Below are 24456 nucleotides of genomic sequence, written 5' to 3'. Positions count from 1 at the left end.
AACATGGTATTCTCTATCCATCGGATCCCGACAAACACAACATAGAGTATTACGGATAGATGATCTTGATCATGTTAGGCAGCTCACAAGATCCAACAATGAAGCACAATGAGGAGAAGACAACCATCTAGCTACTGCTATGGACCCATAGTCCAGGGGTGAACTACTCACTCATCACTCCGGAGGCGACCATGGCGGTGTAGAGTCCTCCGGGAGATGAATCCCCTCTCCGGCGGGGTGCCGGAGGAGATCTCCAGAATCCCCCGAGATGGGATTGGCGGCGGCGGCGTCTCTGGAAGGTTTTCCGTATCATGGTTTTTCGCATCAGGGGTTTCGCGACGGAGGCTTTAAGTAGGCGGAAGGGCAGAGTCGGAGGGCTGACGAGGGGCCCACACCACAGGGCGGCGCGGCCCCCCCCCTTAGCCGCGCCGCCATGTGGTTTGGCCACCTCGTGGCCCCACTTCGTATGCTCTTCGGTCTTCTGGAAGGTTCGTGGCGAAATAGGCCCCTGGGTCTTCGTTTCGTCCAATTCCGAGAATATTTCGTTACTAGGATTTCTGAAACCAAAAACAGCAGAAAACAGGAACTGGCACTTCGGCATCTTGTTAATAGGTTAGTTCCAGAAAATGCACGAATATGTAGGATAACGTTGCATAGAAAACAAAAATTTTCCTACCGCGAACACGCAATCCAAGCCAAGATGCAATCTAGAAGACGGTAGCAACGAGGGGGTATCGAGTCTCACCCTTGAAGAGATTCCAAAGCCTACAAGATGAGGCTCTTGTTGCTGCGGTAGACGTTCACTTGCCGCTTGCAAAAGCGCGTAGAAGATCTTGATCACGATCGGTTCCGGCGCCACGAACGGGCGGCACCTCCGTACTCGGTCACACGTTCGGTTGTTGATGAAGACGACGTCCACCTCCCGTTCCGGCGGGCAGCGGAAGTAGTAGCTCCTCTTGAATCCGGCGGCACGACGGCGTGGTGTCGGTGGCGGGGGAGAACTCCGGCGGAGCTTCGCTAAAGCACGCGGGAGCTATGGAGGAGAAGGGGGGCGGCTAGGGTTTGGGAGGGGGTGGCCGGCCACTCAAGGGGGGCGGCCAGGCTGTGGTCTTGGGGTGGCCAGGCTGTGGTCTTGGGGTGGCCGGGCCCCTCCCCTTGGCCCCTCATTATATAGGTGGAACCCCAAGAGGTGGTGTCCAAGTCTTCGAATAAGACCCGAACCAAAAAACCTTCCATAGGAGGGGGGAAACCTAGCCAAGCTAGGACTCCCACCAAGGTGGGAGTTCCACCTCCCATGTGGGAGGGTGGCCGGCCCCCTAAGGGGGAGTCCACTTGGGACTCCTCCCCCACTAGGGTTGGCCGGCCATGGAGGTGGAGTCCCATGTGGACTCCACCTTCCTTGGTGGTTTCTTCCGGACTTTTCTAGAACCTTCTAGAACCTTCCATAGAACCTTCCGCGACATTTTTATTCACATAAAATGACATCCTATATATGAATCTTATTCTCCGGACCATTCCGGAACTCCTCGTGATGTCCGGGATCTCATCCGGGACTCCGAACAAATATTCGAACTCCATTCCATATTCAAATACTACCATTTCAACATCCAACTTTAAGTGTGTCACCCTACGGTTCGTGAACTATGCGGACATGGTTGAGTACTCACTCCGACCAATAACCAATAGCGGGATCCGGAGATCCATAATGGCTCCCACATATTCAACGATGACTTTAGTGATCGAATGAACCATTCACATACAATACCAATTCCCTTTGTCTCGCGATATTTTACTTGTCCGAGGTTTGATCTTCGGTATCACTCTATACCTTGTTCAACCTCGTCTCCGACAAGTACTCTTTACTCAGTACCGTGGTATGTGGTCTCTTATGAACTTATTCATATGCTTGCAAGACATTAGACGACATTCCACCGAGAGGGCCCAGAGTATATCTATCCGTCATCGGGATGGACAAATCCCACTGTTGATCCATATGCCTCAACTCATACTTTCCGGATAATTAATCCCACCTTTATAGCCACCCATTTACGCAGTGGTGTTTGGTGTAATCAAAGTACCTTTCCGGTATAAGTGATTTACATGATCTCATGGTCATAATGACTAGGTAACTATGTATCGAAAGCTTATAGCAAATAACTTAATGACGAGATCTTATGCTACGCTTAATTGGGTGTGTCCATTACATCATTCATATAATGATATAACCTTGTTATTAATAACATCCAATGTTCATGATTAATCAACAAGCTAGTTTAAGAGGCATACTAGGGACTTCTTGTTGTCTACATATCACACATGTACTAATGTTTCGGTTAATACAATTATAGCATGACATATAAACATTTATCATAAACATAGAGATATAAATAATAACCACTTTTATTATTGCCTCTAGGGCATATCTCCTTCGATCTCCCACTTGCACTAGAGTCAATAATCTAGATTACATTGTAATATACCTAACACCCATGGCATTCGGTGTTGGTCATGCTTTGCCCTAGGGAGAGCTTTAGTCAACGGATCCGCTACATTCGGATCGGTGTGTACTTTGCAAATCTTTACTTCTCCATCTTCGATGTACTCGCGAATCGAGTGGTAACGCAGCTTGATATGCTTCGACCTCTTGTGTGACCTTGGTTCTTGTGCATTGGCGATGGCACCCATGTTATCACGAGTAAATGATTAATGGGTCCAATGCACTAGGAACCACACCGAGCTCTACAATGAACCTCTTCATCCATACCGCTTCGATGAAGCCTCCGAAGCCGCTATGTACTCGATTCCGTTGAAGACTTCGCCACCGTGCACTCGCTTCGAGCTTGCCCGACCTATCTGCAGCACCATTCAATATAAACATGTACCCGGACCGTGACTTAGAGTCATCGGGATCGGTGTTCCAACTTGCATCGGTGTAACTTGTTACAACGAGCTCTTGGTCACCTCCATAACAAAGAAACATATCCTTAGTTCTTTTTAAGTACTTCAGGATATTCTTGATCGCTGTCCGAGTGCTCCATTCCTGGATCACTTTGATATCTGCTAGTCAAACTAACGGCATGCGCTATATCCGGTCTTGTACATAGCATGGCATACATAATAGAGCCTCATCGCCGAAGCATAGGGGATCCGATTCATCCTTTCTCTTTCTTCTACGCCGTAGCCGGTCCTTGAGTCTTACTCAAGACCTTGCACAGTAACATAGGTAAAAACCCTTTCTTACTTTCGTCCATTCTAAACTTCTTTAGAATCTTGTCCGAGTATGTACTCTGCGATAGCCCTATTAGGCGTCTTGATCTATCTCTATAAATCTTGATGCCTAATATATACGATGCTTCACCAAGGTCTTTCATTGAAAAACTATTATTCAAATAACCTTTTACACTTGCTTAATAGTTCTATATCATTCCCAATCAATAATATGTCATCTACATATAATATCAGGAATGCTACGGAGCTCCCACTCACTTTCTTGTAAATACAGGCCTCTCCATGACACTTCGTATAAACCCGAAGTCTTTGATCACCTTATCAAAGCGTCGGTTCCAACTTCTCGATGCTTGCTTCGGTCCATAGATTGAACGCTGAAGTTTGCATACTTTGTCGGCATTTTTAGGATCAACAAAACCTTTGGGTTGTACCATATACAACTCTTCCTCAATGTCTCCATTAAGGAACGCCGTTTTGACATCCATACGCCAAATCTCATAATCGAAAAATGCAGCTATTGCTAACAAAATCCTCACAGATTTTAGCTTCGCTACGGGTGAGAAAGTCTCATCGTAGTCAACTCCTTGAATTTGTCGGAAACCCTTTGCGACAAGTCGAGCTTTATAGACAGTAATATTACCATCGGCATCCGTTTTTCTTTTGAAGATCCATTTATTCTCGACAGCCTTTCGGCTATCGGGTAAGTCTACCAAAGTCCATACTTTGTTATCATACATGGATCCCATTTCGGATTTCATGGCTTCTTGCCATTTGTTGGAATACGGGCTCATCATCGCTTCTTCATACGTCGCAGGGTCCTCATCATTGTTATCCACAATCATGACATTTAGACAAGGATCATACCAATCAGGAGTGGCACGTTCCCTTGTCGATCTGCGAGGTTCGATAGTTTCTTCGTTCGAAGTTTCATGATCATTATCATTAGCTTCCTCTCGTTGCCGGTGTAGGCGGTACAGGTACAACTTCCGATGCTTGCGCTACTCGATCAACGAGTATAGATTCATTAATCTCATTGAGTTCTACTTTTCTTCCAGTCACTTCTTTAGTGAGAAATTCTTTCTCAAGAAAGGTTCCGTTCTTAGCAACAAAGATTTTGCCTTCTGATCTGTGATAGAAAGTGTACCCTATAGTTTCCTTAGGGTATCCTATGAAGACGCATTTCTCCGCTTTGGGTTCTATCGTCGATGCGGAGGGCGCCGCGGCCATCGCCACCATCAAAGTTGTTAAGGATGCCATCTTGGCGGCGGCTGGCTTCTTAGCCGTGGGCTTCCTCGGCGCCGTTTCTTCCATGGCTTGTTGGCTGGATTCTTCATCCGCTTGGTCGGAGCGGGAGGGGCAACAGTAGCGGGAACATGAGCAACAGCTACGGTCATGACGGTGTGCTGCCCCAGCCGCTTCCGCTTGCCGTTGGAGAGGATAGCTTCCTGGCACTATCGACCATGCGCGCCTTGGTGGCGGCTGCTGCGGTGGCGCTAGATCCGGAACCGGTGGGCGGGATCGATCCGCGTGGCGTGGCCTGGTCCGCGAGCGGCGGCGGGTTGGGGGCTTCAATCTCGGTGAGAGCACGCCGCGGCGGAGGCCAGAGAGAGTGGGGGCGGAGGTATCGGCGGCGGGTGGTGGGCGGAAGCGGGAAAGGGGAGAAGCTAAATGTTCCTTCGCCAGCGCGGGGGAGGGGATGGAGTTCGCGCTCGCGGTGCCTCGCGAAACTGGGTACTTGGGGTTTTGGGCGCGGAACTGGATGACCCGAATAAAAGATTTCATATGAGGGTTCGATACGGCGTCTGGACTGGCCCTTTTTTTTTATCTCCAAACCCGCAAAATGACGGCTATTATACGGATAAAGTTTGATGCGGTGTCTGCTAGAGATGCTCTAAGTAATACATAATTCTGGAGTAGCCATGAAAATTACGGTTAGAGAGAAAACGATAACTACTGGGAAGAAGCTGCCTGCACTGGACCATCAGATGGTCGGTCAAATCTCTGTTTAATTATTAATTATCTTTTGTTTGTTTCTTTTGGTTTTATTGTTTTTATGGTTGCTGACTTGATGATTTGATACAATCAAGCGTCGGTCCTGAGCTTGTACTTATAAGGACTTCAGTTAAGCTAACCAAATAATTTGTGCATCACCTTGTGTGTATTTTGATAATCTCAATCCCCCACCCATCATACGCATGTTACTCGATCGAGACATAAACCCAACCAGTAAGAAGACCTTTGAACATTTCAAAACATTTTGGCTTTTAAAACGAGCGTAGACAATTTTAGACCATTTGTTTTCCCACCAATCGTCCCCACCCCACTAACCTTCACAATCCAATCCTAGACTACCTTTTTTTCTTCCCTATATAATCTCTAATCATCGCACGCCGCATCGTTGCGAGCCATGAAGGCACATGCCTAACTAAGCTTGTTGCTGCCAAGCCAGCATGGAGAAAACTGCATAGGTCCCCTCATTATCCTTAGAAAATCACTTCAACACCCAAAACCTGGGAACGTGTTATAGATTTTAATTTGAAACTACATATTAATAGGGCATACTTAATTTTCATTTCTTGTATAAACCTTAAAATAGCAACAAACATAGCTCTTGGCCATTGGATCATGATGCATACTGTACATACATACCACACATGCATTGTTCAATTTTATTTACACTTGCAAGTGTGAATCACCTTGTATGTCTTTTGATAATCTCAATCCCTCCCCCCCCCCATCGTATACATGTTACTCGATCCAGACATAAATCCAACCAATAAGAAGACCTTCGACCATTTTAAAATATTTTGGCTTTCCACCCATCGCCCCCACCCCAATCACTTTCCCCATCCAATCCTGGACTAACTTTTTTCTCCATATATAATCTTCATTCATCGCACGACACATCGTTGCGAGCCATGAAGGCACATGCCTAATTAAGCTTTTTTGCTGCCAAGGTGGCATAGAGAAAACCGCATTAGCGTCCCCTCATTATCCTTAGAAAATCAATTCACCCCCGCTAAACCTGGGAACGTGTTCTAAATTTTAATTTGAAACTACATATTAACGGGGCATAATTAACTTTTCTTTCTTGCATAAACCTTAAAAAGCAACAAACAGAGCTCCTGGTCATTGTTTCATGATGCATACTATACATCCATACCACACGTGCATTGTAAATTTTTATTACCTGCTTGTACTTCATCTGTTATTTACACTTGCAAGCGTGCACCACCTTGTATGTCTTTTGATAATTTCAATCCCCCCACCCCACCCCACACCGACCCACCCGCCTCTACCTGTTCGTTTTTCGTGCCCTACTTCCTAGAAGTTATTGGATGGTATTTTTTTTGTTTATGAAAAAAACAAGTGCACAAGACAGAAACAAATGCCAGCCGTTGTAAATATACCTTGGCATTTCTCAGGCCAGGTCAGGCTGAACAAAGCCCGACTCAGAAAATCTAGGACCAGGCCGTCCCGTCAGTCGGGCTGAAAGATCAGGCCCATGCCCGGTCTGAGTCTAACGGGCCTCAGGTTGGGCCTCTTCACTAATTCACAAAAAACGCAGCCCTAGCAATTGGGCCAAAACTCAACCCAGGCCTGGAGACATGGTCGCGCCGGGCAAGGCCCAAATTTTTTGGGCCAGTTTGGGTCGGGCTGACCAGGCCCAGCCGCCCATTCGCAGCTATTGTTGTAAGTAATTATCCGATACACAGTACTCACACATGTCGAGAAATATAAGTCCGAGAATTGGTTTCATTAATTATTAATTTGGTGACCTATGTGCTCCCTCCAAAGCCAATGACCCAACCCCTCTCATTTCCCCATGCAGTCGTGCATTCGGCATTCCTAGTTTCATTTAGGTTTACAACGCAGGGTATCGTTATTACAGCGTGAATTTGACCACTATCAATCATGATATCTAAAAAAAATTGCAGTGAATTTTAACTGCAACTTAGATGCTGTAGTTTTTAGCGCGGCAAACACACTGAAATTTTTAGATAGTACGTTCAAATTTGCATCCTGGACTAGTGTTTTTTTGTGGCACGCTGCCGCCACATATTGTTGGGCTTCTGCTGGAGTGTTGTCACGCCCGTAAAAAAATAGTTTTCTCAAAACCATCTAAAGTTCGGCTGCTGGCTGCAGCATGCTGTGTGCCGACCAGGTCGGCACGGACGGGGTGCCGCACACCCCTCTGACCCGGCGGCTGTTAATTGTGTCGCGGCTCATCAGGTAAATTTCCTTTTTTCTTTCTTTTTTGTTTATAATTCTGTTTTCTAAAACTAATTTTTTTTTTCCAAATTTTGTTTAAAATTTTCTGTATATTTTAGAAACGTAAGATTTAAAAATTGTTCAAAATTTAAAAATTGTTCAAATTTTAAAATTTGTTTAACATTCAAAATCGTTCAAAATCTGTTCGAAAATTTGGAAATCGTTCAAATCTCAAAATTTGTTCAAAGTTCGAGAAATTTGTTCAAAACACGAAATTCGTTCAAATTTTAAAATTAATCCAGATTTTGAAATTTGTTTGAATTCTAAAGTTGTTCAAATTTCAAATATGAACAAATTTTCAATTTGAACTTTTTTCGAAATTGTACATTTTTCAAATTTAAAATTGAAAAATATTTTTAAACAGAAAATAAAATGGGAAAACAGGAAAAAGAAACACATGAAAAGAAAAGAAAAAAGGAAATAGAAAATAAAATAAAAAAGGGACAGAGAAAGAACAGGAAAAAAAAGCCGGGCCTGCCCACACCCAGCGCGAAGTTGTGTGGCGCGGTGCAGGTGCCGACATGGTCGGCATATAGGGATTACCTCTGGCTGCTGCTATAGAAGCTCTAAGCTTAAAAAGCATCGTTCCCGCTCATGGCCATGGTAATTACAGTTTTTCTTCTTATTTGGCATTGTACATTTTTAAAATTACGGTTGTGAAATAAACGTATCAAACCCACTTAATAAATTCAATGACTTCTTTCACCATTTTAAGATATTTTAGATACAAATTATTATAATACGACTAGATACAGAAAGAAATAAGTGAACCCTCTAATGCCCTTATATATATGCATTTTCCAAAAAAAAATCTAAAAGGTCTTATAGTTGTGAAAAGAGGAAGTACTATTTTTGGACAAATTAATTAAAAATCTAAAGGAAAATTTCAAATATTTAACCTAATATATTTATCAGTTACAAAATACATTTCCACGAAAGTCTCACTATTTAAAGGAAATATGTGTGAGACAATTTAATCTTGTTTTGAAAACAACAAATGGAGAAATGTTTTTTTGTAGAGTGTTATAATACCTATGAAATTAACTTCCTAATGGTATTAATATTTGAAAAAAGTATAGATAAATAGTAGTTCACATTATGAATAAATTACATCACATGTATTTAAGTGGAAATCCTGTTGGATATAGTGCCCTAGAGCAAATAATAAAGAGTATTTATTATTATATATCAATATTTCAAAGAAAAATTTATGTCATGATATAACTATATCAATAGAAAACATTGGTACACGTGTGGTACGTAAACAAACTAGGGTTCCTATCAAGCTTTATGCGAACTACCTAAGTGTGGCCAACGTATGATCAACGTTTTCCGATCATGGACATATAAGTCAATTAGCAATGGGATCATATCATTGGGTGAATGATATGATGGATATTCCCAATAAATGTATTACAATGTGATACAATCACAAAAGTTCAGCATTGTGATACCAATAGAAATATTGTAACCTAATCCTTCTACGGTGAGGCCATATCTAATTATTGTCAGCGGCGACTGCTTAGACATCATCTACCGCCACACCGTAACAGGGTGGTCATAAGGATGCTGATTAGGTATTCCAAGGGGATGGGTTGAGGTGTATGTGTCAATAGAGGGATGTGTCCATCCCCGTGGGGCGGAAGATACTCTGGGCCCACTCGGTGAGATTACATTCAAGTTGCAACAAATGACTAGGTCTTGAGGATGGAATCACACGGGAACGAGTTGAATAGTCTTGTCAGTAACAAGATCCAACTAGGTATGATGATACCGATGATCACATCTCGAACAAGTCTAGTATCGAAGTAACAAAGGGAATATGACTCGACATTTGCGGTTCAACGACTTCATATCCGTAGAACGCACAAGGATCATTATGGTTCTCCAGAACCCCTTGGTGATCATTGATCGGAGAGGCGTCTCGATCATGTCTGTGCCGTTCTCTAACCATAGGGAAACACACTAAATGGTTCAACAAAATTTAAGATAGTTTTGTATTCATTGGAAACAACGGAGAAAAGAGTAGAGAGAACCGTAAAGTGTTCTGAGATAATCTGAAGGATGTTCGGAGTAGTTCGAGACGTGTCTTAGATCATCAGGAATTAAATAATACTCCCTCCGTTCTTTTCTATAGTGCCTATTGTTTTTTGGCACGGAAATTAGCGCGAGCCATTTTTCACACAAAACCCCCTAACGATATCACAGACAAAATAGGAAACTGAAAACAGATCTCAGAAATACATGACCAGATTTTTTTTAAGATTTTCTGGACTTGACCTGGTCGGTGGAAGGGGTTCTTTGCAAAAAAAAATATAGCTTTACTTTTATATTCTGAAACAAATGCTAAAAAACAATAGGCATTATAGAAAGAAACAGAGGGAGTATATATTATCTATTAATTAAGTAAACTAATATTTAATTTTTTATTTATTTAATATTAAAATGTGCAACCCACCTTAATGGGCCCCTCCCGAAAGGGAGCCCATTAGGTAGCCGGCCATCCCCATGGGCTTGCGTTTTGGAGTGGGGGCGCATGGGCCCTTAGAGGCCCAGCGGGCCACCTCCCCTTGGCCCAGATACACCCTCCATAGGGTTTTTGGCCGGCCATCACCCCTCCCCCCCCCCCTATATAAGGTGGAGGTTTGGGAGGAGGAGGAGCACACAATTCCCTCCTTTGAGAAAAGGATAGCCCATTTGAGCGCCTTCTCTCTCTCTCTCTCTCTCTCTCTCTCTCTCTCTCGTTCTCTCTCCCGTGTGCGGTTCCTCGAAGAGCTGCACACGAGGGAGTCCACTCTACCCGGTACGCGGGAGCGCTGTCGGGATCCGGAACCAGGAGATCTACTTTAGCACCTTCGCAGAAACGGAAACGGGTGCATCGTTAAGCATTGTATGTGTGCAAAACTACGAGGTACTGCACTTGCGGCACTTGACATGGTACCAGGAGGATTGAACTCGACCCCGACGAGTACGACTACATCATTCACGTTCTAGCGGAACTTTAACCGCTTTCGGTTTACGAGAGTACATCACAGAAACCATCGCCGTTACTACATTGCTCCTAGATAGATCTGAACAATCGGGTTGCACTAGGTAGATTTTTTTTGTTTTCTACTACAAAGTAAATCCCCAACATAACCTTCGAATAGTGACTTTTGATGTCAAAATAGAAAATGTTGTTGTCATTTACAACAAAAATACCAAAAAAATGGGGAATCTGAGAAGTAAGGACAAGAAATCTCAGAAAAAGAAAACTGGAACTAGAAAGCAGAAATTAAAAAGTGGAGCAAACCATAGAAAAGAAAAATAAAATTGAAAATAGAGCATAACAGCCGAACTAGTAGTGGTATCAGAGGCACTAAAACCAGCCTTAGGGCATGCTTGATTCAAAGAATTTTAGAGCACACGAAAAAGGAAAACGCACAAACAATATATCATGGCATGTGAGGGCCAAATATCATTTTTTTTTATGTAACCATATATTTCATTAGACAATCTATTTACAGAGATTACACATATGGTCACCACACAAGACAAACATTTGCATCAAGCAACTTTGCACAAGAAAACTTACAAGAAGTAAAACTACAAGTTCACCCTTGAAGAAACCTGTGCCTCGCCGAAACATCGACCATCTTCCTCCACTGTCACCATGGTAGCGCTGGAAAAAGAGGCGAACAACCACCACACCTAGATCTGGGAGAGCACCATGGCATTCAATGATGCTTTTTGAGCCGATGAACCGGGTCGTCGCAGCGGACGAGCCCGAGACTTTGTGGCGCGTCGGCCGGGGATCTTCCCCGTGGTCACCAGATCCCAACGTCGTCATCATCTCCAGACTCAGTCGAAGAAGACAAACGATGCCGCCTGCCGTCATCCTCACACCCAACTGCAAGACACCAAACATAACTGCAGCAGCCAACGCAACCGTCACCCGCGAGAGTGCCGAACGCCAACCGCCAGACATGAGTCTTACCAGATCCGAAGACCAGCGAGAAGACCATGCTACCTGCCCTCCGACGTCACCGGTTAGAGCGACGCCGAGATGGAGAAAGAGCAGAGGCCGGCACATTATTCCGACGCGACGCAATCTTCTCCATAGAACGGCGCCCCAAGAAAACACTTGCCAATAACTACTGGCCGGAGCCGATACTCCGGGGTCCCCACCCCCTCCCGTCGCCGGAACGGCCGACGGAGGAGGCAGGGACCGGCGGCTGGCCGGTGTAGTTTGCCGGCAGAGATCGCCCCTTTGTCGGATCGGTTCCTGGTTTCTTGGGAGCGGTTTCCTTTTCTTTTCGCTTTCCAAATATCGTTTGGTTGCAGCACAGGAAAAAAATACGAAGAAGGCAATCTGTAAATTTATGTGAGGGCTATTCTGAGTTTTAGATGCATGAGGGGCTAAGTGTAACTTCTGAGAGCGGCATATTTAACTAGTAGTAGAAAAACAGTTTAATGCAATCTCGTGAGTATCTTTCTCAAGATGTTCTGATTCCGTTTTTTTCCTTCGCCATAAAGCTAACGTATTTCCCCAACGGAAAAAATCAAATCAAATCCCCGGTTTCGACCCGAAGAAAACGCAACGACAAATTCCAAAAACGCGCCGCGGAAGAATCAACGCACTTCCCTCGAACACTCCGCGACGTACGTCAGCCGCCGCCGGCCGTCCGTTTCTTCCATCCTCCAATCCCAGCCGTCGGTCCGTCTCCACCATTTCTCCAGGCCAAAACCGCGTCGTCTCCGCTCCTCTAAACCCATCGCCTCCCGCAAGAATCAATCCAAGATTATTTCCCCTCCGCTCGCCGGCGATCGATCTGCGCTCGCCGGACCATGTCGATCCGCAAGGCGCTGGGCGCGGTCAAGGACCAGACGAGCATCGGCCTGGCCAAGGTGACCGGCGCCGTGGCGCCGGACCTGGACGTGGCCATCGTGCGCGCCACGGGCCACGACGACGCGCCCGCCGACGACCGCCACGTCCGCGAGGTGCTGCGGCTCACCTCCGGCACCAGGATCCACGTCGCCGCCTGCGTCGCCTCCGTCTCCCGCCGCCTCGCCAGGACCCGCGACTACGTCGTCGCCGCCAAGTGCCTCGCCCTGCTCCACCGCCTCCTCGCCGACGGCGACCCGCACTTCCGCCACGAGATCGCCAGGCCGGCACGCCGCGGCGGCGGGCCGGTCCTCGCGTCCCTCGCCGACTTCCGCGACGAGGCGCACTCGGCGTCATGGGACCACTCCAACTTCGTGCGCGCATACGCGCTCTACCTCCACGACCGCGTCCGCTTCCTCCTCGCCCTCCTCCCCGCGCCCCGCACCGTCCGCTTCGCCGACGACCACTCCTACAACTCCCCCTCCGCCGCCGCCGCCCCCGCCCCGGACATGACCGTCTCGGTCCACGACATGGACGCGGAGTCCCTCCTGGCGCGCGCGCGCCAGCTGCGCAACCTCATCGACCGCTTCCTCGCGTGCCGCCCCGCGGGCGCGGCAAGGCGCAGCCGCGTCGTGCTCGCCACGCTCTGCCCCGTCGTCGCGGAGAGCGCGCGGTTATACGACGACGTCGCGGGCGTCCTCGCCGTCCTGCTCGACCGCTTCTTCGACATGGACTACGCCGACTGCGTCAAGGCCTTCGAGGCCTACGTCAGCGCCGCCAGGGTCGTCGACGACCTGCTCGCCTTCTACTCGTGGTGCGACGACGCGGGGGTCGCCAGGTCGGCGGATTTCCCGGAGGTCAAGCGCATCGACGACAAGCTACTCGAGACGCTCGAGCAGTTCGTGCGTGAGCGCGGCAAGGCGCTCCACAGCACAGATGGTGCCTCGCCGCCGCCACCACCTCACGCTCTAAACCAACGAAACCACGACGACCCCGCCGCAGAGCACGACATGAACACCATCAAGGCGCTCCCAGCACCGGAGCACTACACCGCTGCGCCACCTGCGCGTCATCCGCCGGCACAAGCATTCGCCGCGGCGCCGGTGGCACCTGTGCAGAGCGACCTGGTCGACCTAAGGGAGCCCGAGGCCACAGCCGACGAACACGGAAACAAGCTCGCGCTCGCGCTCTTCTCGGGTCCACCAGCGGCGAACGGCGACTGGGTCGCGTTCCCGTCGGACGACGACGCTCCCAAGGCGACGACCTCCGCGTGGCACACGCCGGCGGCGGAGCCGGGGAAGGCGGACTGGGAGCTGGCGCTCGTGGAGACGGCAAGCAACCTGTCGCGGCAGGCACCAGCGATGGGCGGCGGGCTGGACCCGCTGCTCCTGCACGGGATGTACGACCAGGGAGCCGCCCGGCACCACGTCAGCGCGCAGGCGTCGGCCTCCGGGAGCGCGAGCAGCGTGGCGCTCTTGCCGGTCGGCCCCTTCCTGGCGCTCCCCGGGCCCGAAGGCACGGTGGTCGGCGGTGACCCGTTCGCGGCGTCGCTGGCAGTGCCGCCGCCGTCGTACGTGCAGATGGCGGAGATGGAGAGGAAGCAGGAGCTGCTGGCGCAGGAGCAGCGGATGTGGGCGCAGTACAGGCAGGGCGGCATGCAGGGGCAGGCCGGCCTCAACGGGCTCGCCGTCGGCGGCGGCGGAAGCGCGTTCGTGTCTAACACCTCCCTGCCCATGGCTTACCACGGAGCCGGCGGCTACTACTACTAGCAGGAGCAGAGCAGCCTCTGTCCACCGTCCTCCATCGCTGCATTCTTCAGTGTTTTGTCTGTGAATAATACTCTGATCAGGTGAGCTGAGTATCCATGATTTCCCACGAAAAACATCATATTGTTTGTACTGATTTGATCATGCTCGATCGCTGAGATAATCAAGGCGATCTGAGATTGATCGCGAGAGACAGATGTTAGAAATATACAATGCAGTAAACTGCAGATATGCTATCCGTTTTCTTGTTCCTTGGAGCTTGGTGGATCATCCTTGCCACTTGGATTTTGCTCAGACATTCGTACTAGTTTGGTATTGTGATAGATCATGATATGATTTTCTATCATTACTTCCGCCATCCTGCAACAGATTCAGAGGCCTCGTGTTAGAATTAGTTGCCCAGATCAGCATCAGCTCTATATGTATGGCATTGAAAAATATATGACAAATTCAGCTTCAGTGCAAAGTAAACATTTGTTACAAGCAGTATGCTGCTTGTCAGCAAAATTATATCTGGTTAAGATCCTAATGTGTTGAAACATCTACTTCTACACAGCCTGCAAGTACTGGAGACATAAATGAATTTGGTCCTGTGTGCAAGAATTTGAAAATGTAAAACTACCAAGACGGAATCAGATAGATTGTTCATCCTTGGAAACTCGATCTTTTTTGGGTCTAGTTTCATACTACTTCTGTTGTTGCTTTGATAGTGATCTGGTTTGGTCACAGCTAAAATGTAGTAGAATCTAGAAATTCATTTTGGAGCATCAAAATATTTTCTTCATAGCGTTAATTGGTGATTAGTTAATGGTAATATAGAGCACATCTTGGATCACGCATAACGCAATGCCATGTTGGTTTCATATGTAATATACTGTTGATGTATCATGGGATTTGGCAATAATAATACTTGGTGTTACGACGAATATGTAATGTACTGTTGATGTAGCGTGGTATTCGACGAATTAACTGTTGATGTATCATGGGATTTGACGAATATACTGTGGTCGTATCATGGGAGTACATATTTGATGAGATAGTATTTTTTTGTGTTGTCAGTAGTTCTCTTGAACCTGCACTCACCTGTGCTGTAGTACGAACTTGGTAAAAATAACGCAGGTTTCAGACTCAGTTTGCATACCTAGCAGTATACTGCTAGACTCTTCAGGTGTCACTCTGCGTTTGAGAACAGGTTAATCCCCAGGTCCCCAGCCGCGTGGATGGATATACTGCTAGACGAACTTTTTTGAAGAACTAGTTAAATGCCCGTGCTTTGCCACGGGTTTTCAAATTATTTTCCATTGTACATGTAAGCGTAATGCACGCGAATATTGTGGGTGACATGCAGAAAATACGAACAAATACATCATTTTTTCAGCATGTTTCATTGTCAACACCATTAACAAGAGCAATCAACCCAAACAACATGTCATGCAAAGGAAATACTTATTTCACATCAATCTCTCTCACACAAACACACACAAGCACACACACAACATACAACCCCTAAGACATGGCACGCATCTCTCATCCCTTCTCATGTCAAAAAAATATTCTATAATTTTTTTTATCATTTCTGCGCTTGCGTCAACAGCTCTAATTTTGTAGCTTTATATTGATCTGCCATATTGTTTCTCTTGGGACCCCACCAGTGACCTATCCAGGCTTGCCACCTTGTTGAAACTTCTCAGATGGGTTTACATCTACATTGTAACACTAATTTTATGCATATTACAGTTTAGCATTTAAGAAAATGTCCCTCAATTTTCCTAAACAGAAAACAGAGGCAGAGTTTTATAAACAGTTGGAATTTCCAGTGAAGTTAGATTTAGATACCTACAGCTTATTCATGTCGCATTTACCTAATGATGTACCAAAGATAGTCACAGCTGTCTCTAGTGACATTAAGCTGTTCCAACAGACCAGTTGAAGTTAGCAACTTCCAGTGAACCAGATAAATGAACCACCTTTCTGTATGAAGTCAGCAACAACAAATGATAGATCTTCAACTGGCCGTTTACGGACGGTCCCACCAAATTCAGTAAACCTCTAAATTTTACTTTAGTTAATGCAATTGTTTAGAAAAACAAAGAATATATCTTCCCCACAAAAGAGAACTTACCAATCAGTCCAAGGTTCACGCCACATTGTAGGCTTGTAAGGCTGGTTTGGAGAAAATTCGTCACGATAGAAACCATTGCATGCAGTTATCAGTACAAAGGACAAGTTATAGGTAATTTCAGAATTGTTTTGGACAAAACACACAAGATACAACATATTCAGTGACAAGGTATTTCACAGAGAAAGTTAGTATCATTTGTCACTGATTTGCTTTAATTTTGGTTCTAGAGCAAGTGTAAATATGCAGCAACATGATTTATATGCTAATTACAAGTTACACAACTAATCCAAAGAACATATTCAACAGAAAAAAGTAATAGTCTTCACCTGGCAGTGCAACTGGCGGCGTGCAAGGACTGATGCTAGTGTGGATTGCTGCTAGCGCGTGCAAGCCCTATTGCTAGCACAGGTGCTCTTGCTGGCCGCGAACCACGTCATAATTTTTTCGTGCACATTGTTAGAATATGTGTCGTGTATGTGTTATCATATGTAACCAACCCGAGTTATAAGGGTTTGGAGAGAGTCCTTATCTGTATCGGATCTGTTCAAGATCCTTTTCTTGTACGCCACGCCAGGGGCGATTCCTGGCCCATATAAACACGTACGCGTGCCCGAGCAAAGGGTAACGCTTCCAAACAAATCTACCAAACATACATGGTATCAGAGCTCCTCTTCTTCGACGAGATCTAGCGATCATGGCGACGCCGGCGCCTCTGCCGAATCTATCTGCGTCGCAAGTCACCGAGAAGTTGACAAGGGAGAACTATCTCCTCTGGAAAGCCCAAGTGCTTCCAGCAATCCGCGGGGCTCGACTCTTCGGGTACCTAGATGGATCGATCGCTGCACCAGAGGAAAAACTCCCAGGGAAGGAGAATGACTCGTCTTCATCAGCTGAGAATCCAGCATATGTCGACTGGATCGCGATGGACCAACATATTCTTTCGTACTTGATCAACACCCTCTCCAAGGAGGTCCTGACGCAGGTCATCTCCAAAACCACGTCTCACGAAGCTTGGAGCGCGCTTGAGAACATGTTCTCGTCTCAGTCAAGATCACGGATCAATAATCTGCGGATTCAGCTTGCCAAAGGCTCCAAGGGAAACTTGACTGTTGCCGCATACTTTGCCAAGATAATAGGGTTTGCCGACGATCTCGCTGTGGCCGGAAAGCCGCTCTCTGAGGATGAAGTGGTCTCGTATATTCTGGCTGGACTAGATAGCGACTACAACTCACTGGTCGCCGCCATTGATGCACAGAAGGAGCAGATCACTCTGGATGATCTGTATTCGCGGCTGTCTAATTATGACGCGCGCAATGCTCTGCTCGGAGAAGCAGGGACTACAGAAGGATTCAAGTCTTCGGCAAACGCTGCAGCACGAGGACGCGGCAACTACAGCTACCATGGTGGATGCGGAGCACAACGTGGAGGCCGTGGTGGTCGCAATGGCGGCTACAGAATTCGAGGAGGCCGCCACTTCAATAACAACAATCATTGTGGTCGCAATGGTGGGCGTGATCGACCCGCATGCCAGATCTGTGGCAAATCTGGCCACAATGCTACTGATTGTTGGCATCGTTATGAGGAAGATTATGAACCTGAAGAGAGGGTGCACTACGGGAAAATATGTCTTTGCCGTGCAACTATTTGCACGGCAAAGGGCTCTATTTGCACGGCAAAGCCTTTGCCGTGCGGGGACACACGGCAAAGGTCGCACGGCAATGCCATCGACGGCAAAGGCTTCTTTGCCGTGTGACTCGCCAACGTTGCACGGCAAAGGCTTTGCCGTGCGACGCCGCACGGCAAAGGTAGCTTCTTTGCCGTGTGCCAAACATGTTTTATCTAAAAAAACACCCAAATTGGTTGGTCTGGGAATCGAACCTAGGACATGGAGTAGGGAAAGCCTGTGACCTTGCCACCGGGCTAAGTGTTCGTTTGATGATAACTACACCACGCCACACCTTTTGAGATGAGAAGAAATGCAGTTTTCGCTTCTTTGCCGTGCGCTTACACTAGGCAAAGCCTTCTTTGCCGTGCGTTTGTTAAAAACACTAGGCAAAGGATGCTTTGCCGTGCGCCAACGTTGCACGGCAATGCCTAACGCCTTTGCCGTGCATCGAATCTTTGCCGTGCGGCGTGTTGGGCCATTACCGTGCATATTTCTTTGCCGTGCGGCCTCTTCTATCGTTGCCGTGAATCGTATCTTTGCCGTGCGCTCGTGTCTATCTTTCCCGTGGCCAAAATCTTTGCCGTGCGTTTTTATCTGTGCGCACGGCAAAGAAATCTTTGCCGTGCGGGGACACACGGCAAAGAAATGCTGCACGGCAACGCCTATTTTTCCCGTAGTGGTGGTTGGCTCCACTAGCACATCCTCATATGGAATAGATACAAACTGGTACACCGATAGTGGAGCTACGGACCACATCACCGGAGAGCTTGAGAAGATGGCCATCCGGGAAAAATACAGAGGACAAGAACAAGTGCACAATGCAAATGGAGCAGGTATGGAAATTAGTCATATTGGTCAATCTCTTATTTGCACTCCCCATAAAAATCTGAAAATTAAGAATATCTTGCATGTCCCTAGTACATCAAAGAAACTCCTTTCTGTTCATCGCCTCACTCTTGACAATAACATTTTCATTGAGTTTCATCCATGGTTCTTTTTGATCAAGGATTAGGTCACGAAGAAAGTTCTGTTTAGAGGCAGATGTAGGCGTGGAATTTATCCCCTAGTTCCTCGGGATTGGAGATCAATTAAACAAGCCTTCAATGTCACCAAAATCTCCTCATCAAGGTGGCATAGTCATCTAGGGCATCCTTCTTTTTCTACTGTTCAACCTGTGCCTATGAGTAATAAGATTTCATCCTTAGATGATTCTAGTATAGATTCAGTGTGTGATTCATGTCAAAGAGCCAAAAGTCATCAATTACCATATCCTACTTCTAGTAGTGTCTCAAATTTTCCTCTTGAGTTAATTTTCTCTGATGTATGGGGACCAGCTGCCACGTCTGTTGGCAGGTTTAGCTATTATGTAAGTTTCATTGATGATTTTAGCAAATATACATGGATCTATCTTATCAAAAAGAAGTCTGATGTTCTTAATGTCTTCAAAGATTTCCAAGCACTAGTTGAACGCCAGTTTGGGAGGAAAATTCTCTCCCTTCAATCGGATTGGGGTGGCGAGTTTGAAAAACTCAAATCTTTTTTCAGAACTATTGGAATATCTCACCATGTGTCTTGTCCTCATGCTCATCAACAGAATGGTTCAGCAGAACGCAAACATCTTCATATAGTAGAGATGGGTATAGCTCTCCTAGCAAATGCAGGGATGCCTCTAAAATTCTGGGATGAAGCTTTCCTTACAGCAACTTATTTGATCAATCGACTCCCAAGTAAAACTATCAACTTTGACACACCCTATTAACGTCTCTTTCATACCAAACCTACTTATTCCTCCCTTCGTGTGTTTGGATGTGCATGTTGGCCTAATCTTCGACCTTATAATTCTCACAAGCTTGCTTTTCGCTCCACACAATGTGTGTTCTTAGGCTACAGTTCTCGTCATAAGGGTGTCAACTGTCTAGAAGTCAAAACTGGTCGAGTCTATATCTCCAGGGATGTAGTATTTGATGAAAAAGTATTTCCGTTTCAATCTCTTCATCCCAATGCCGGTGCACTTCTTCGTAAACAAATTCTGCTTCTCCCTGAATCGCTTCAACCTACCTCCGTCTTTGATCATGGGGGTGTAAATAATGTTGATCAAAGGACTAATCCTACTAATACTATTGCTAGTGCTGGTGTGCAGAATTTTGCAGAAGAAGAAAATGGTGAAAATATGGCGCAAAAAGGTGAAAATCCGGGCCAAAACAATGGTGAAGCAGGCGCTGGATCCGAGGTAGATCCTCCTGTCACACCTGGGCGTCAGACTGACGGATCCCTATGCAGATTTGCCTCGGGATCGATGCAGCCAGGCGGGTCAGGGCGCAGCGCCAGCAGCAGCAGCACTAGCGGGGGAATCTTCCGCACGTTCCACCAGCAGGAGCGTGACACGTCGCAGTCAAGCACAGCTGCCAACCATGAAAGCAGTGTGGGATCTGCGGGCCAGGGGACAATTGTAGGGATTCGTTGCATAGAAAATAAAAAATTTCCTACCGCGAGAACGCAATCCAAGCCAAGATGCAATCTAGAACACGGGAGCAACGAGGGGATGATCGAGACTCACCCTTGAAGATTTCCAAAGCCTACAAGAGTAGGCTCTTGTTGCTGCGGTAGACGTTCACTTGCCGCTTGCAAAAGCGCGTAGAAGATCTTGATCACGGTGCCACGATCGGGCAGCACCTCCGTACTCGGTCACACGTTCGGTGTTGATGAAGTCGACGTCCACCTCCCCGTTCCAGCGGGCAGCGGAAGTAGTAGCTCCTCCTTGAATCCGGCAGCACGACGGCGTGGTGGCGGTGGCGATGGAGATCTCCGGCGGAGCTTCGCTAAGCGTTGCGGGAGAGAGGGAGGAGTGGGGCGGCTAGGGTTTGGGGAGAGGGGGTGGCCGGCTACCTTGGGGTGCGGCCAAGGTGGTGGTCTTGTGGTGGCCGGCCCCCTCCCCTTGGCAACTCATTATATAGGTGGAACCCCCAAGTGTTGGACTACAAGTCTTCAAATAAGACCCCAACCCAAAACCTTCCATGTAGTAGGGAAACCTACCCAAGGTGGGAATCCCACTTGGGGTGGGATTCCCCCCTTCCATGTGGGGGGGTGGCCGGCCCCCTTGGTGGAGTCCAAGGTGGACTCCCCCCTCTAGGGTTGGCCGGCCATGGGAAGGTGGAGTCCCTCCGGGACTCCTCCTTCCTTAGTGATTCCTTCCGGACTTTTCTAGAACCTTCTAGAACCTTTCGTAAAATCTTCCGGATCATTTTAAATCTTATAAAATGACTTCCTATATATGAATCTTATTCTTCGGACCATTCCGGAACTCCTCGTGATGTCCGGGATCCCATCCGAGACTTCGAACAATACTTCGAACTCCATTCCATATTCAAGTTCTACCATTTCAACATCAAACCTTAAGTGTGTCACCCTACGGTTCGCGAACTATGCGGACATGGTTGAGTACTCTCTCCGACCAATAACCAATAGCGGGATCTGGAGATCCATAATGGCTCCCACATATTCAACGATGACTTTAGTGATCGAATGAACCATTCACATACGATACCAATTCCCTTTGTCACGCGATATTTTACTTGTCCGAGGTTTGATCATCGGTATCACTCTATACCTTGTTCAACCTCGTCTCCTGACAAGTAATCTTTACTCGTACCGTGGTATGTGGTCTCTTATGAACTTATTCATATGCTTGCAAGACATTAGACGACATTCCACCGAGAGGGCCCAGAGTATATCTATCCGTCATCGGGATGGACAAATCCCACTCGTTGATCCATATGCCTCAACTCATACTTTCCGGATACTTAATCCCATCTTTGTAACCACCCATTTACGCAGTGGCGTTTGATGTAATCAAAGTACCTTTCCGGTATAAGTGATTTACATGATCTCATGGTCATAAGGACTAGGTAACTATGTATCGAAAGCTTATAGCAAATAACTTAATGACGTGATCTTATGCTACGCTTAATTGGGTGTGTCCATTACATCATTCATACAATGATATAACCTTGTTATTAATAACATCCAATGTTCATGATTATGAAACTAATCATCCATTAATCAACAAGCTAGTTAAGAGGCATACTAGGGACTCTTTATTGTTTACATATCACACATGTATCAATGTTTCGGTTAATACAATTATAGCATGGTATATAAACATTTATCATAAACATAAAGATATGTAATAACCACTTTTATTATTGCCTCTTGGGCATATCTCCAACAACAATGCGGCAGCGGTAGACCCTGGCAGCAATGGATCTTCTGCAGATACAGATTCTGTGTAGTCTTCAGCAGACACAGGATCCTCTGCGGATCAAAATGCTGCAGCTACGCGTATGACTACCAGGTCACAAAAAAGGGATAAGTAATCCGAAGAAATTATTTCCTGGTATGATCAGATATGCTATGCTAACGTCTACAGGTGAACCTGAAAACTTAGATGATGCACTCAAAAGTGAAAAATGGAGGAAGGCAATGGGAGAAGAATATGAAGCCTTGATGAAAAACAAAACCTGGCATTTGGTACCACCAAGCAAAGGTAAAAATTTAATAGATTGCAAATGGGTCTATAGAATCAAGAAGAAAGCAAATGGTACTGTTGATAGGTACAAAGCTCGTCTAGTTGCCAAAGGTTTTAAGCAACGGTATCGTATTGACTATGAGGATACTTTCAGTCATGTAGTTAAAGCTGCTACTATCCATCTGGTTTTATCTATTGCTATTACCAGGGGATGGAGCTTAAGACAGCTAGATGTTCAGAACGCGTTTTTGCATGGTGTTCTGGAAGAAGAGGTATATATGAGTCAACCACCAGGATTTCAGGACAAGAATGTACCTTCATATGTGTGCAAGCTTGATAAGGCGTTATATGGCTTGAAACAAGCCCCCAGAGCATGGTATTCACGGTTGAGTTCTAAGCTTCTTGATCTTGGTTTTGTGTCATCCAAGTCTGATACATCACTGTTTATTTATAACAAGTCTGGTATAATCATCTATATGCTAGTTTATATTGATGACATAATTGTCACTAGTTCCTCACAGAATGCAATTACAACATTATTAAAGGACTTGAGCTCACGTTTTGCTCTTAAAGATCTTGGAGACTTAAGCTTCTTTCTAGGGATAGAAGTGAAGAAAACTAAAGAAGGAATAGTTTTGACACAGCAAAAATGTGCAACTGATTTGTTGGCTCGGGTTGGTATGAAAGGATGTAAGCCTTCACCGACTCCCCTTTCAACTACGGAAAAACTGTCTGCCTATGGAGGAGAACCTCTTGGATATGAGGATAGTACAAGGTATAGAATTATTGTTGGAGGACTTCAATATTTAACACTTACCAGGTCGGATATTGCTTTCTTTGTGAATAAGATTTGTCAGTATCTGCATGCACCTACTACTGTTCATTGGACAACTGCAAAAAAGATTTTGAGATATATTCAGCATACCTCTAGTGTTGGTTTAGTCTTTAATAAAATGCCGTCTATGTTGGTAAGTGCCTTTTGTGATGCAGACTGGGCTGGATGTTTGGATGACAGACGATCAACAGGAGGATTTGCAATATTTCTGGGGTCCAATCTGATCTCATGGTGTGCAAAGAAGAAACCAACAGTGTCCAGATCAAGTACAGAAGCTGAATATAAGGCATTAGCAAATACAACTGCAGAAGTTATCTAGGTTCAGTCATTGCTTGGTGAGCTGGGTATTAAACAAAGAAAGATACCTTGTTTATGGTGTGATAATCTTGGAGCAACTTATTTGTCTGCTAATCCAGTGTTTCATGCTAGAACAAAACATATAGAAATAAACTATCATTTTGTCAGAGAAAGAGGTGCCAACAGACAGTTGCAGATCAGATTTGTTCATTCTGGAGATCAAGTTGATGATAGATTTACAAAAGCATTGCCAACAAGAAGCTTAGAAGAGTTTAAACGTAATCTCAACTCAGTAAAGTTGTCATTAAGGGGGCTGTTAGAATATGTGTCGTGTACGTGTTATCATATGTAACCAACCCGAGTTATAAGGGTTTGGAGAGAGTCCTTATATGTACCGGATCTGTTCAAGATCCTTTTCTTGTACGCCACGCCAGGGGCGATTCCTGGCCCATATAAACACGTACACGTGCGCGAGACAAAGGGTAACGCTTCCAAACAAATCTACCAAACTTACACACATATGTTTTGGTTTTGGTACATCAGAGAGGGAGTGACTAGAGGTGGAAGAAACATATGACAAGTGGGGCCTTGCAGTCAGTGAGAGTAGCGAATTTTGATGTTTCGGGTGTTTCTTTTGAGCCAAAAAAAAGTTCCAACGTTTCAAAATAGACCGGGATTGATAAGTTGAGATTGCCGATTTTGCAGATTGGAAATGGGGAGTTCGATTTAGCTTTCTTCTAAAAGTTTAAGGTTTTTTTTAACTTTTTCCTAAGTTAAATAACAAATCTGCCACGACCGTTACTATTGTACATGTTTAACTGTAAGTTCATGAATACTGGACTATTGGTGCAGCGATTCATATTTCCCTTAACATCATATAT

At 46.0% G+C, this 24456-nt stretch overlaps 1 protein-coding gene across 1 annotated transcript; it reads left to right on the top strand.

The window, feature by feature from the left end:
* Positions 1-12327: 12327 nt before the first annotated feature.
* Positions 12328-14133, top strand: LOC124646891 (probable clathrin assembly protein At4g32285). The gene has a single exon (XM_047186934.1). It carries the CDS (start codon positions 12328-12330, stop codon positions 14131-14133), a length of 1806 nt encoding a protein of 601 aa, XP_047042890.1.
* The last annotated feature ends 10323 nt before the right edge of the window (positions 14134-24456 follow it).

This window comes from Lolium rigidum, chromosome 4 (genome assembly GCF_022539505.1).
Source record: "Lolium rigidum isolate FL_2022 chromosome 4, APGP_CSIRO_Lrig_0.1, whole genome shotgun sequence".
NCBI classification, from domain to species: Eukaryota; Viridiplantae; Streptophyta; class Magnoliopsida; order Poales; family Poaceae; genus Lolium; species Lolium rigidum.
The sequence above is the reverse complement of the archived record's forward strand: the minus strand, read 5'-3'. Positions and strand labels throughout refer to the sequence as shown.

Excerpts from the sequence above, each read along its gene's own strand:
- LOC124646891 (XM_047186934.1), top strand. The coding sequence starts at position 12,328 with ATGTCGATCCGCAAGGCGCTGGGCGCGGTCAAGGACCAGACGAGCATC.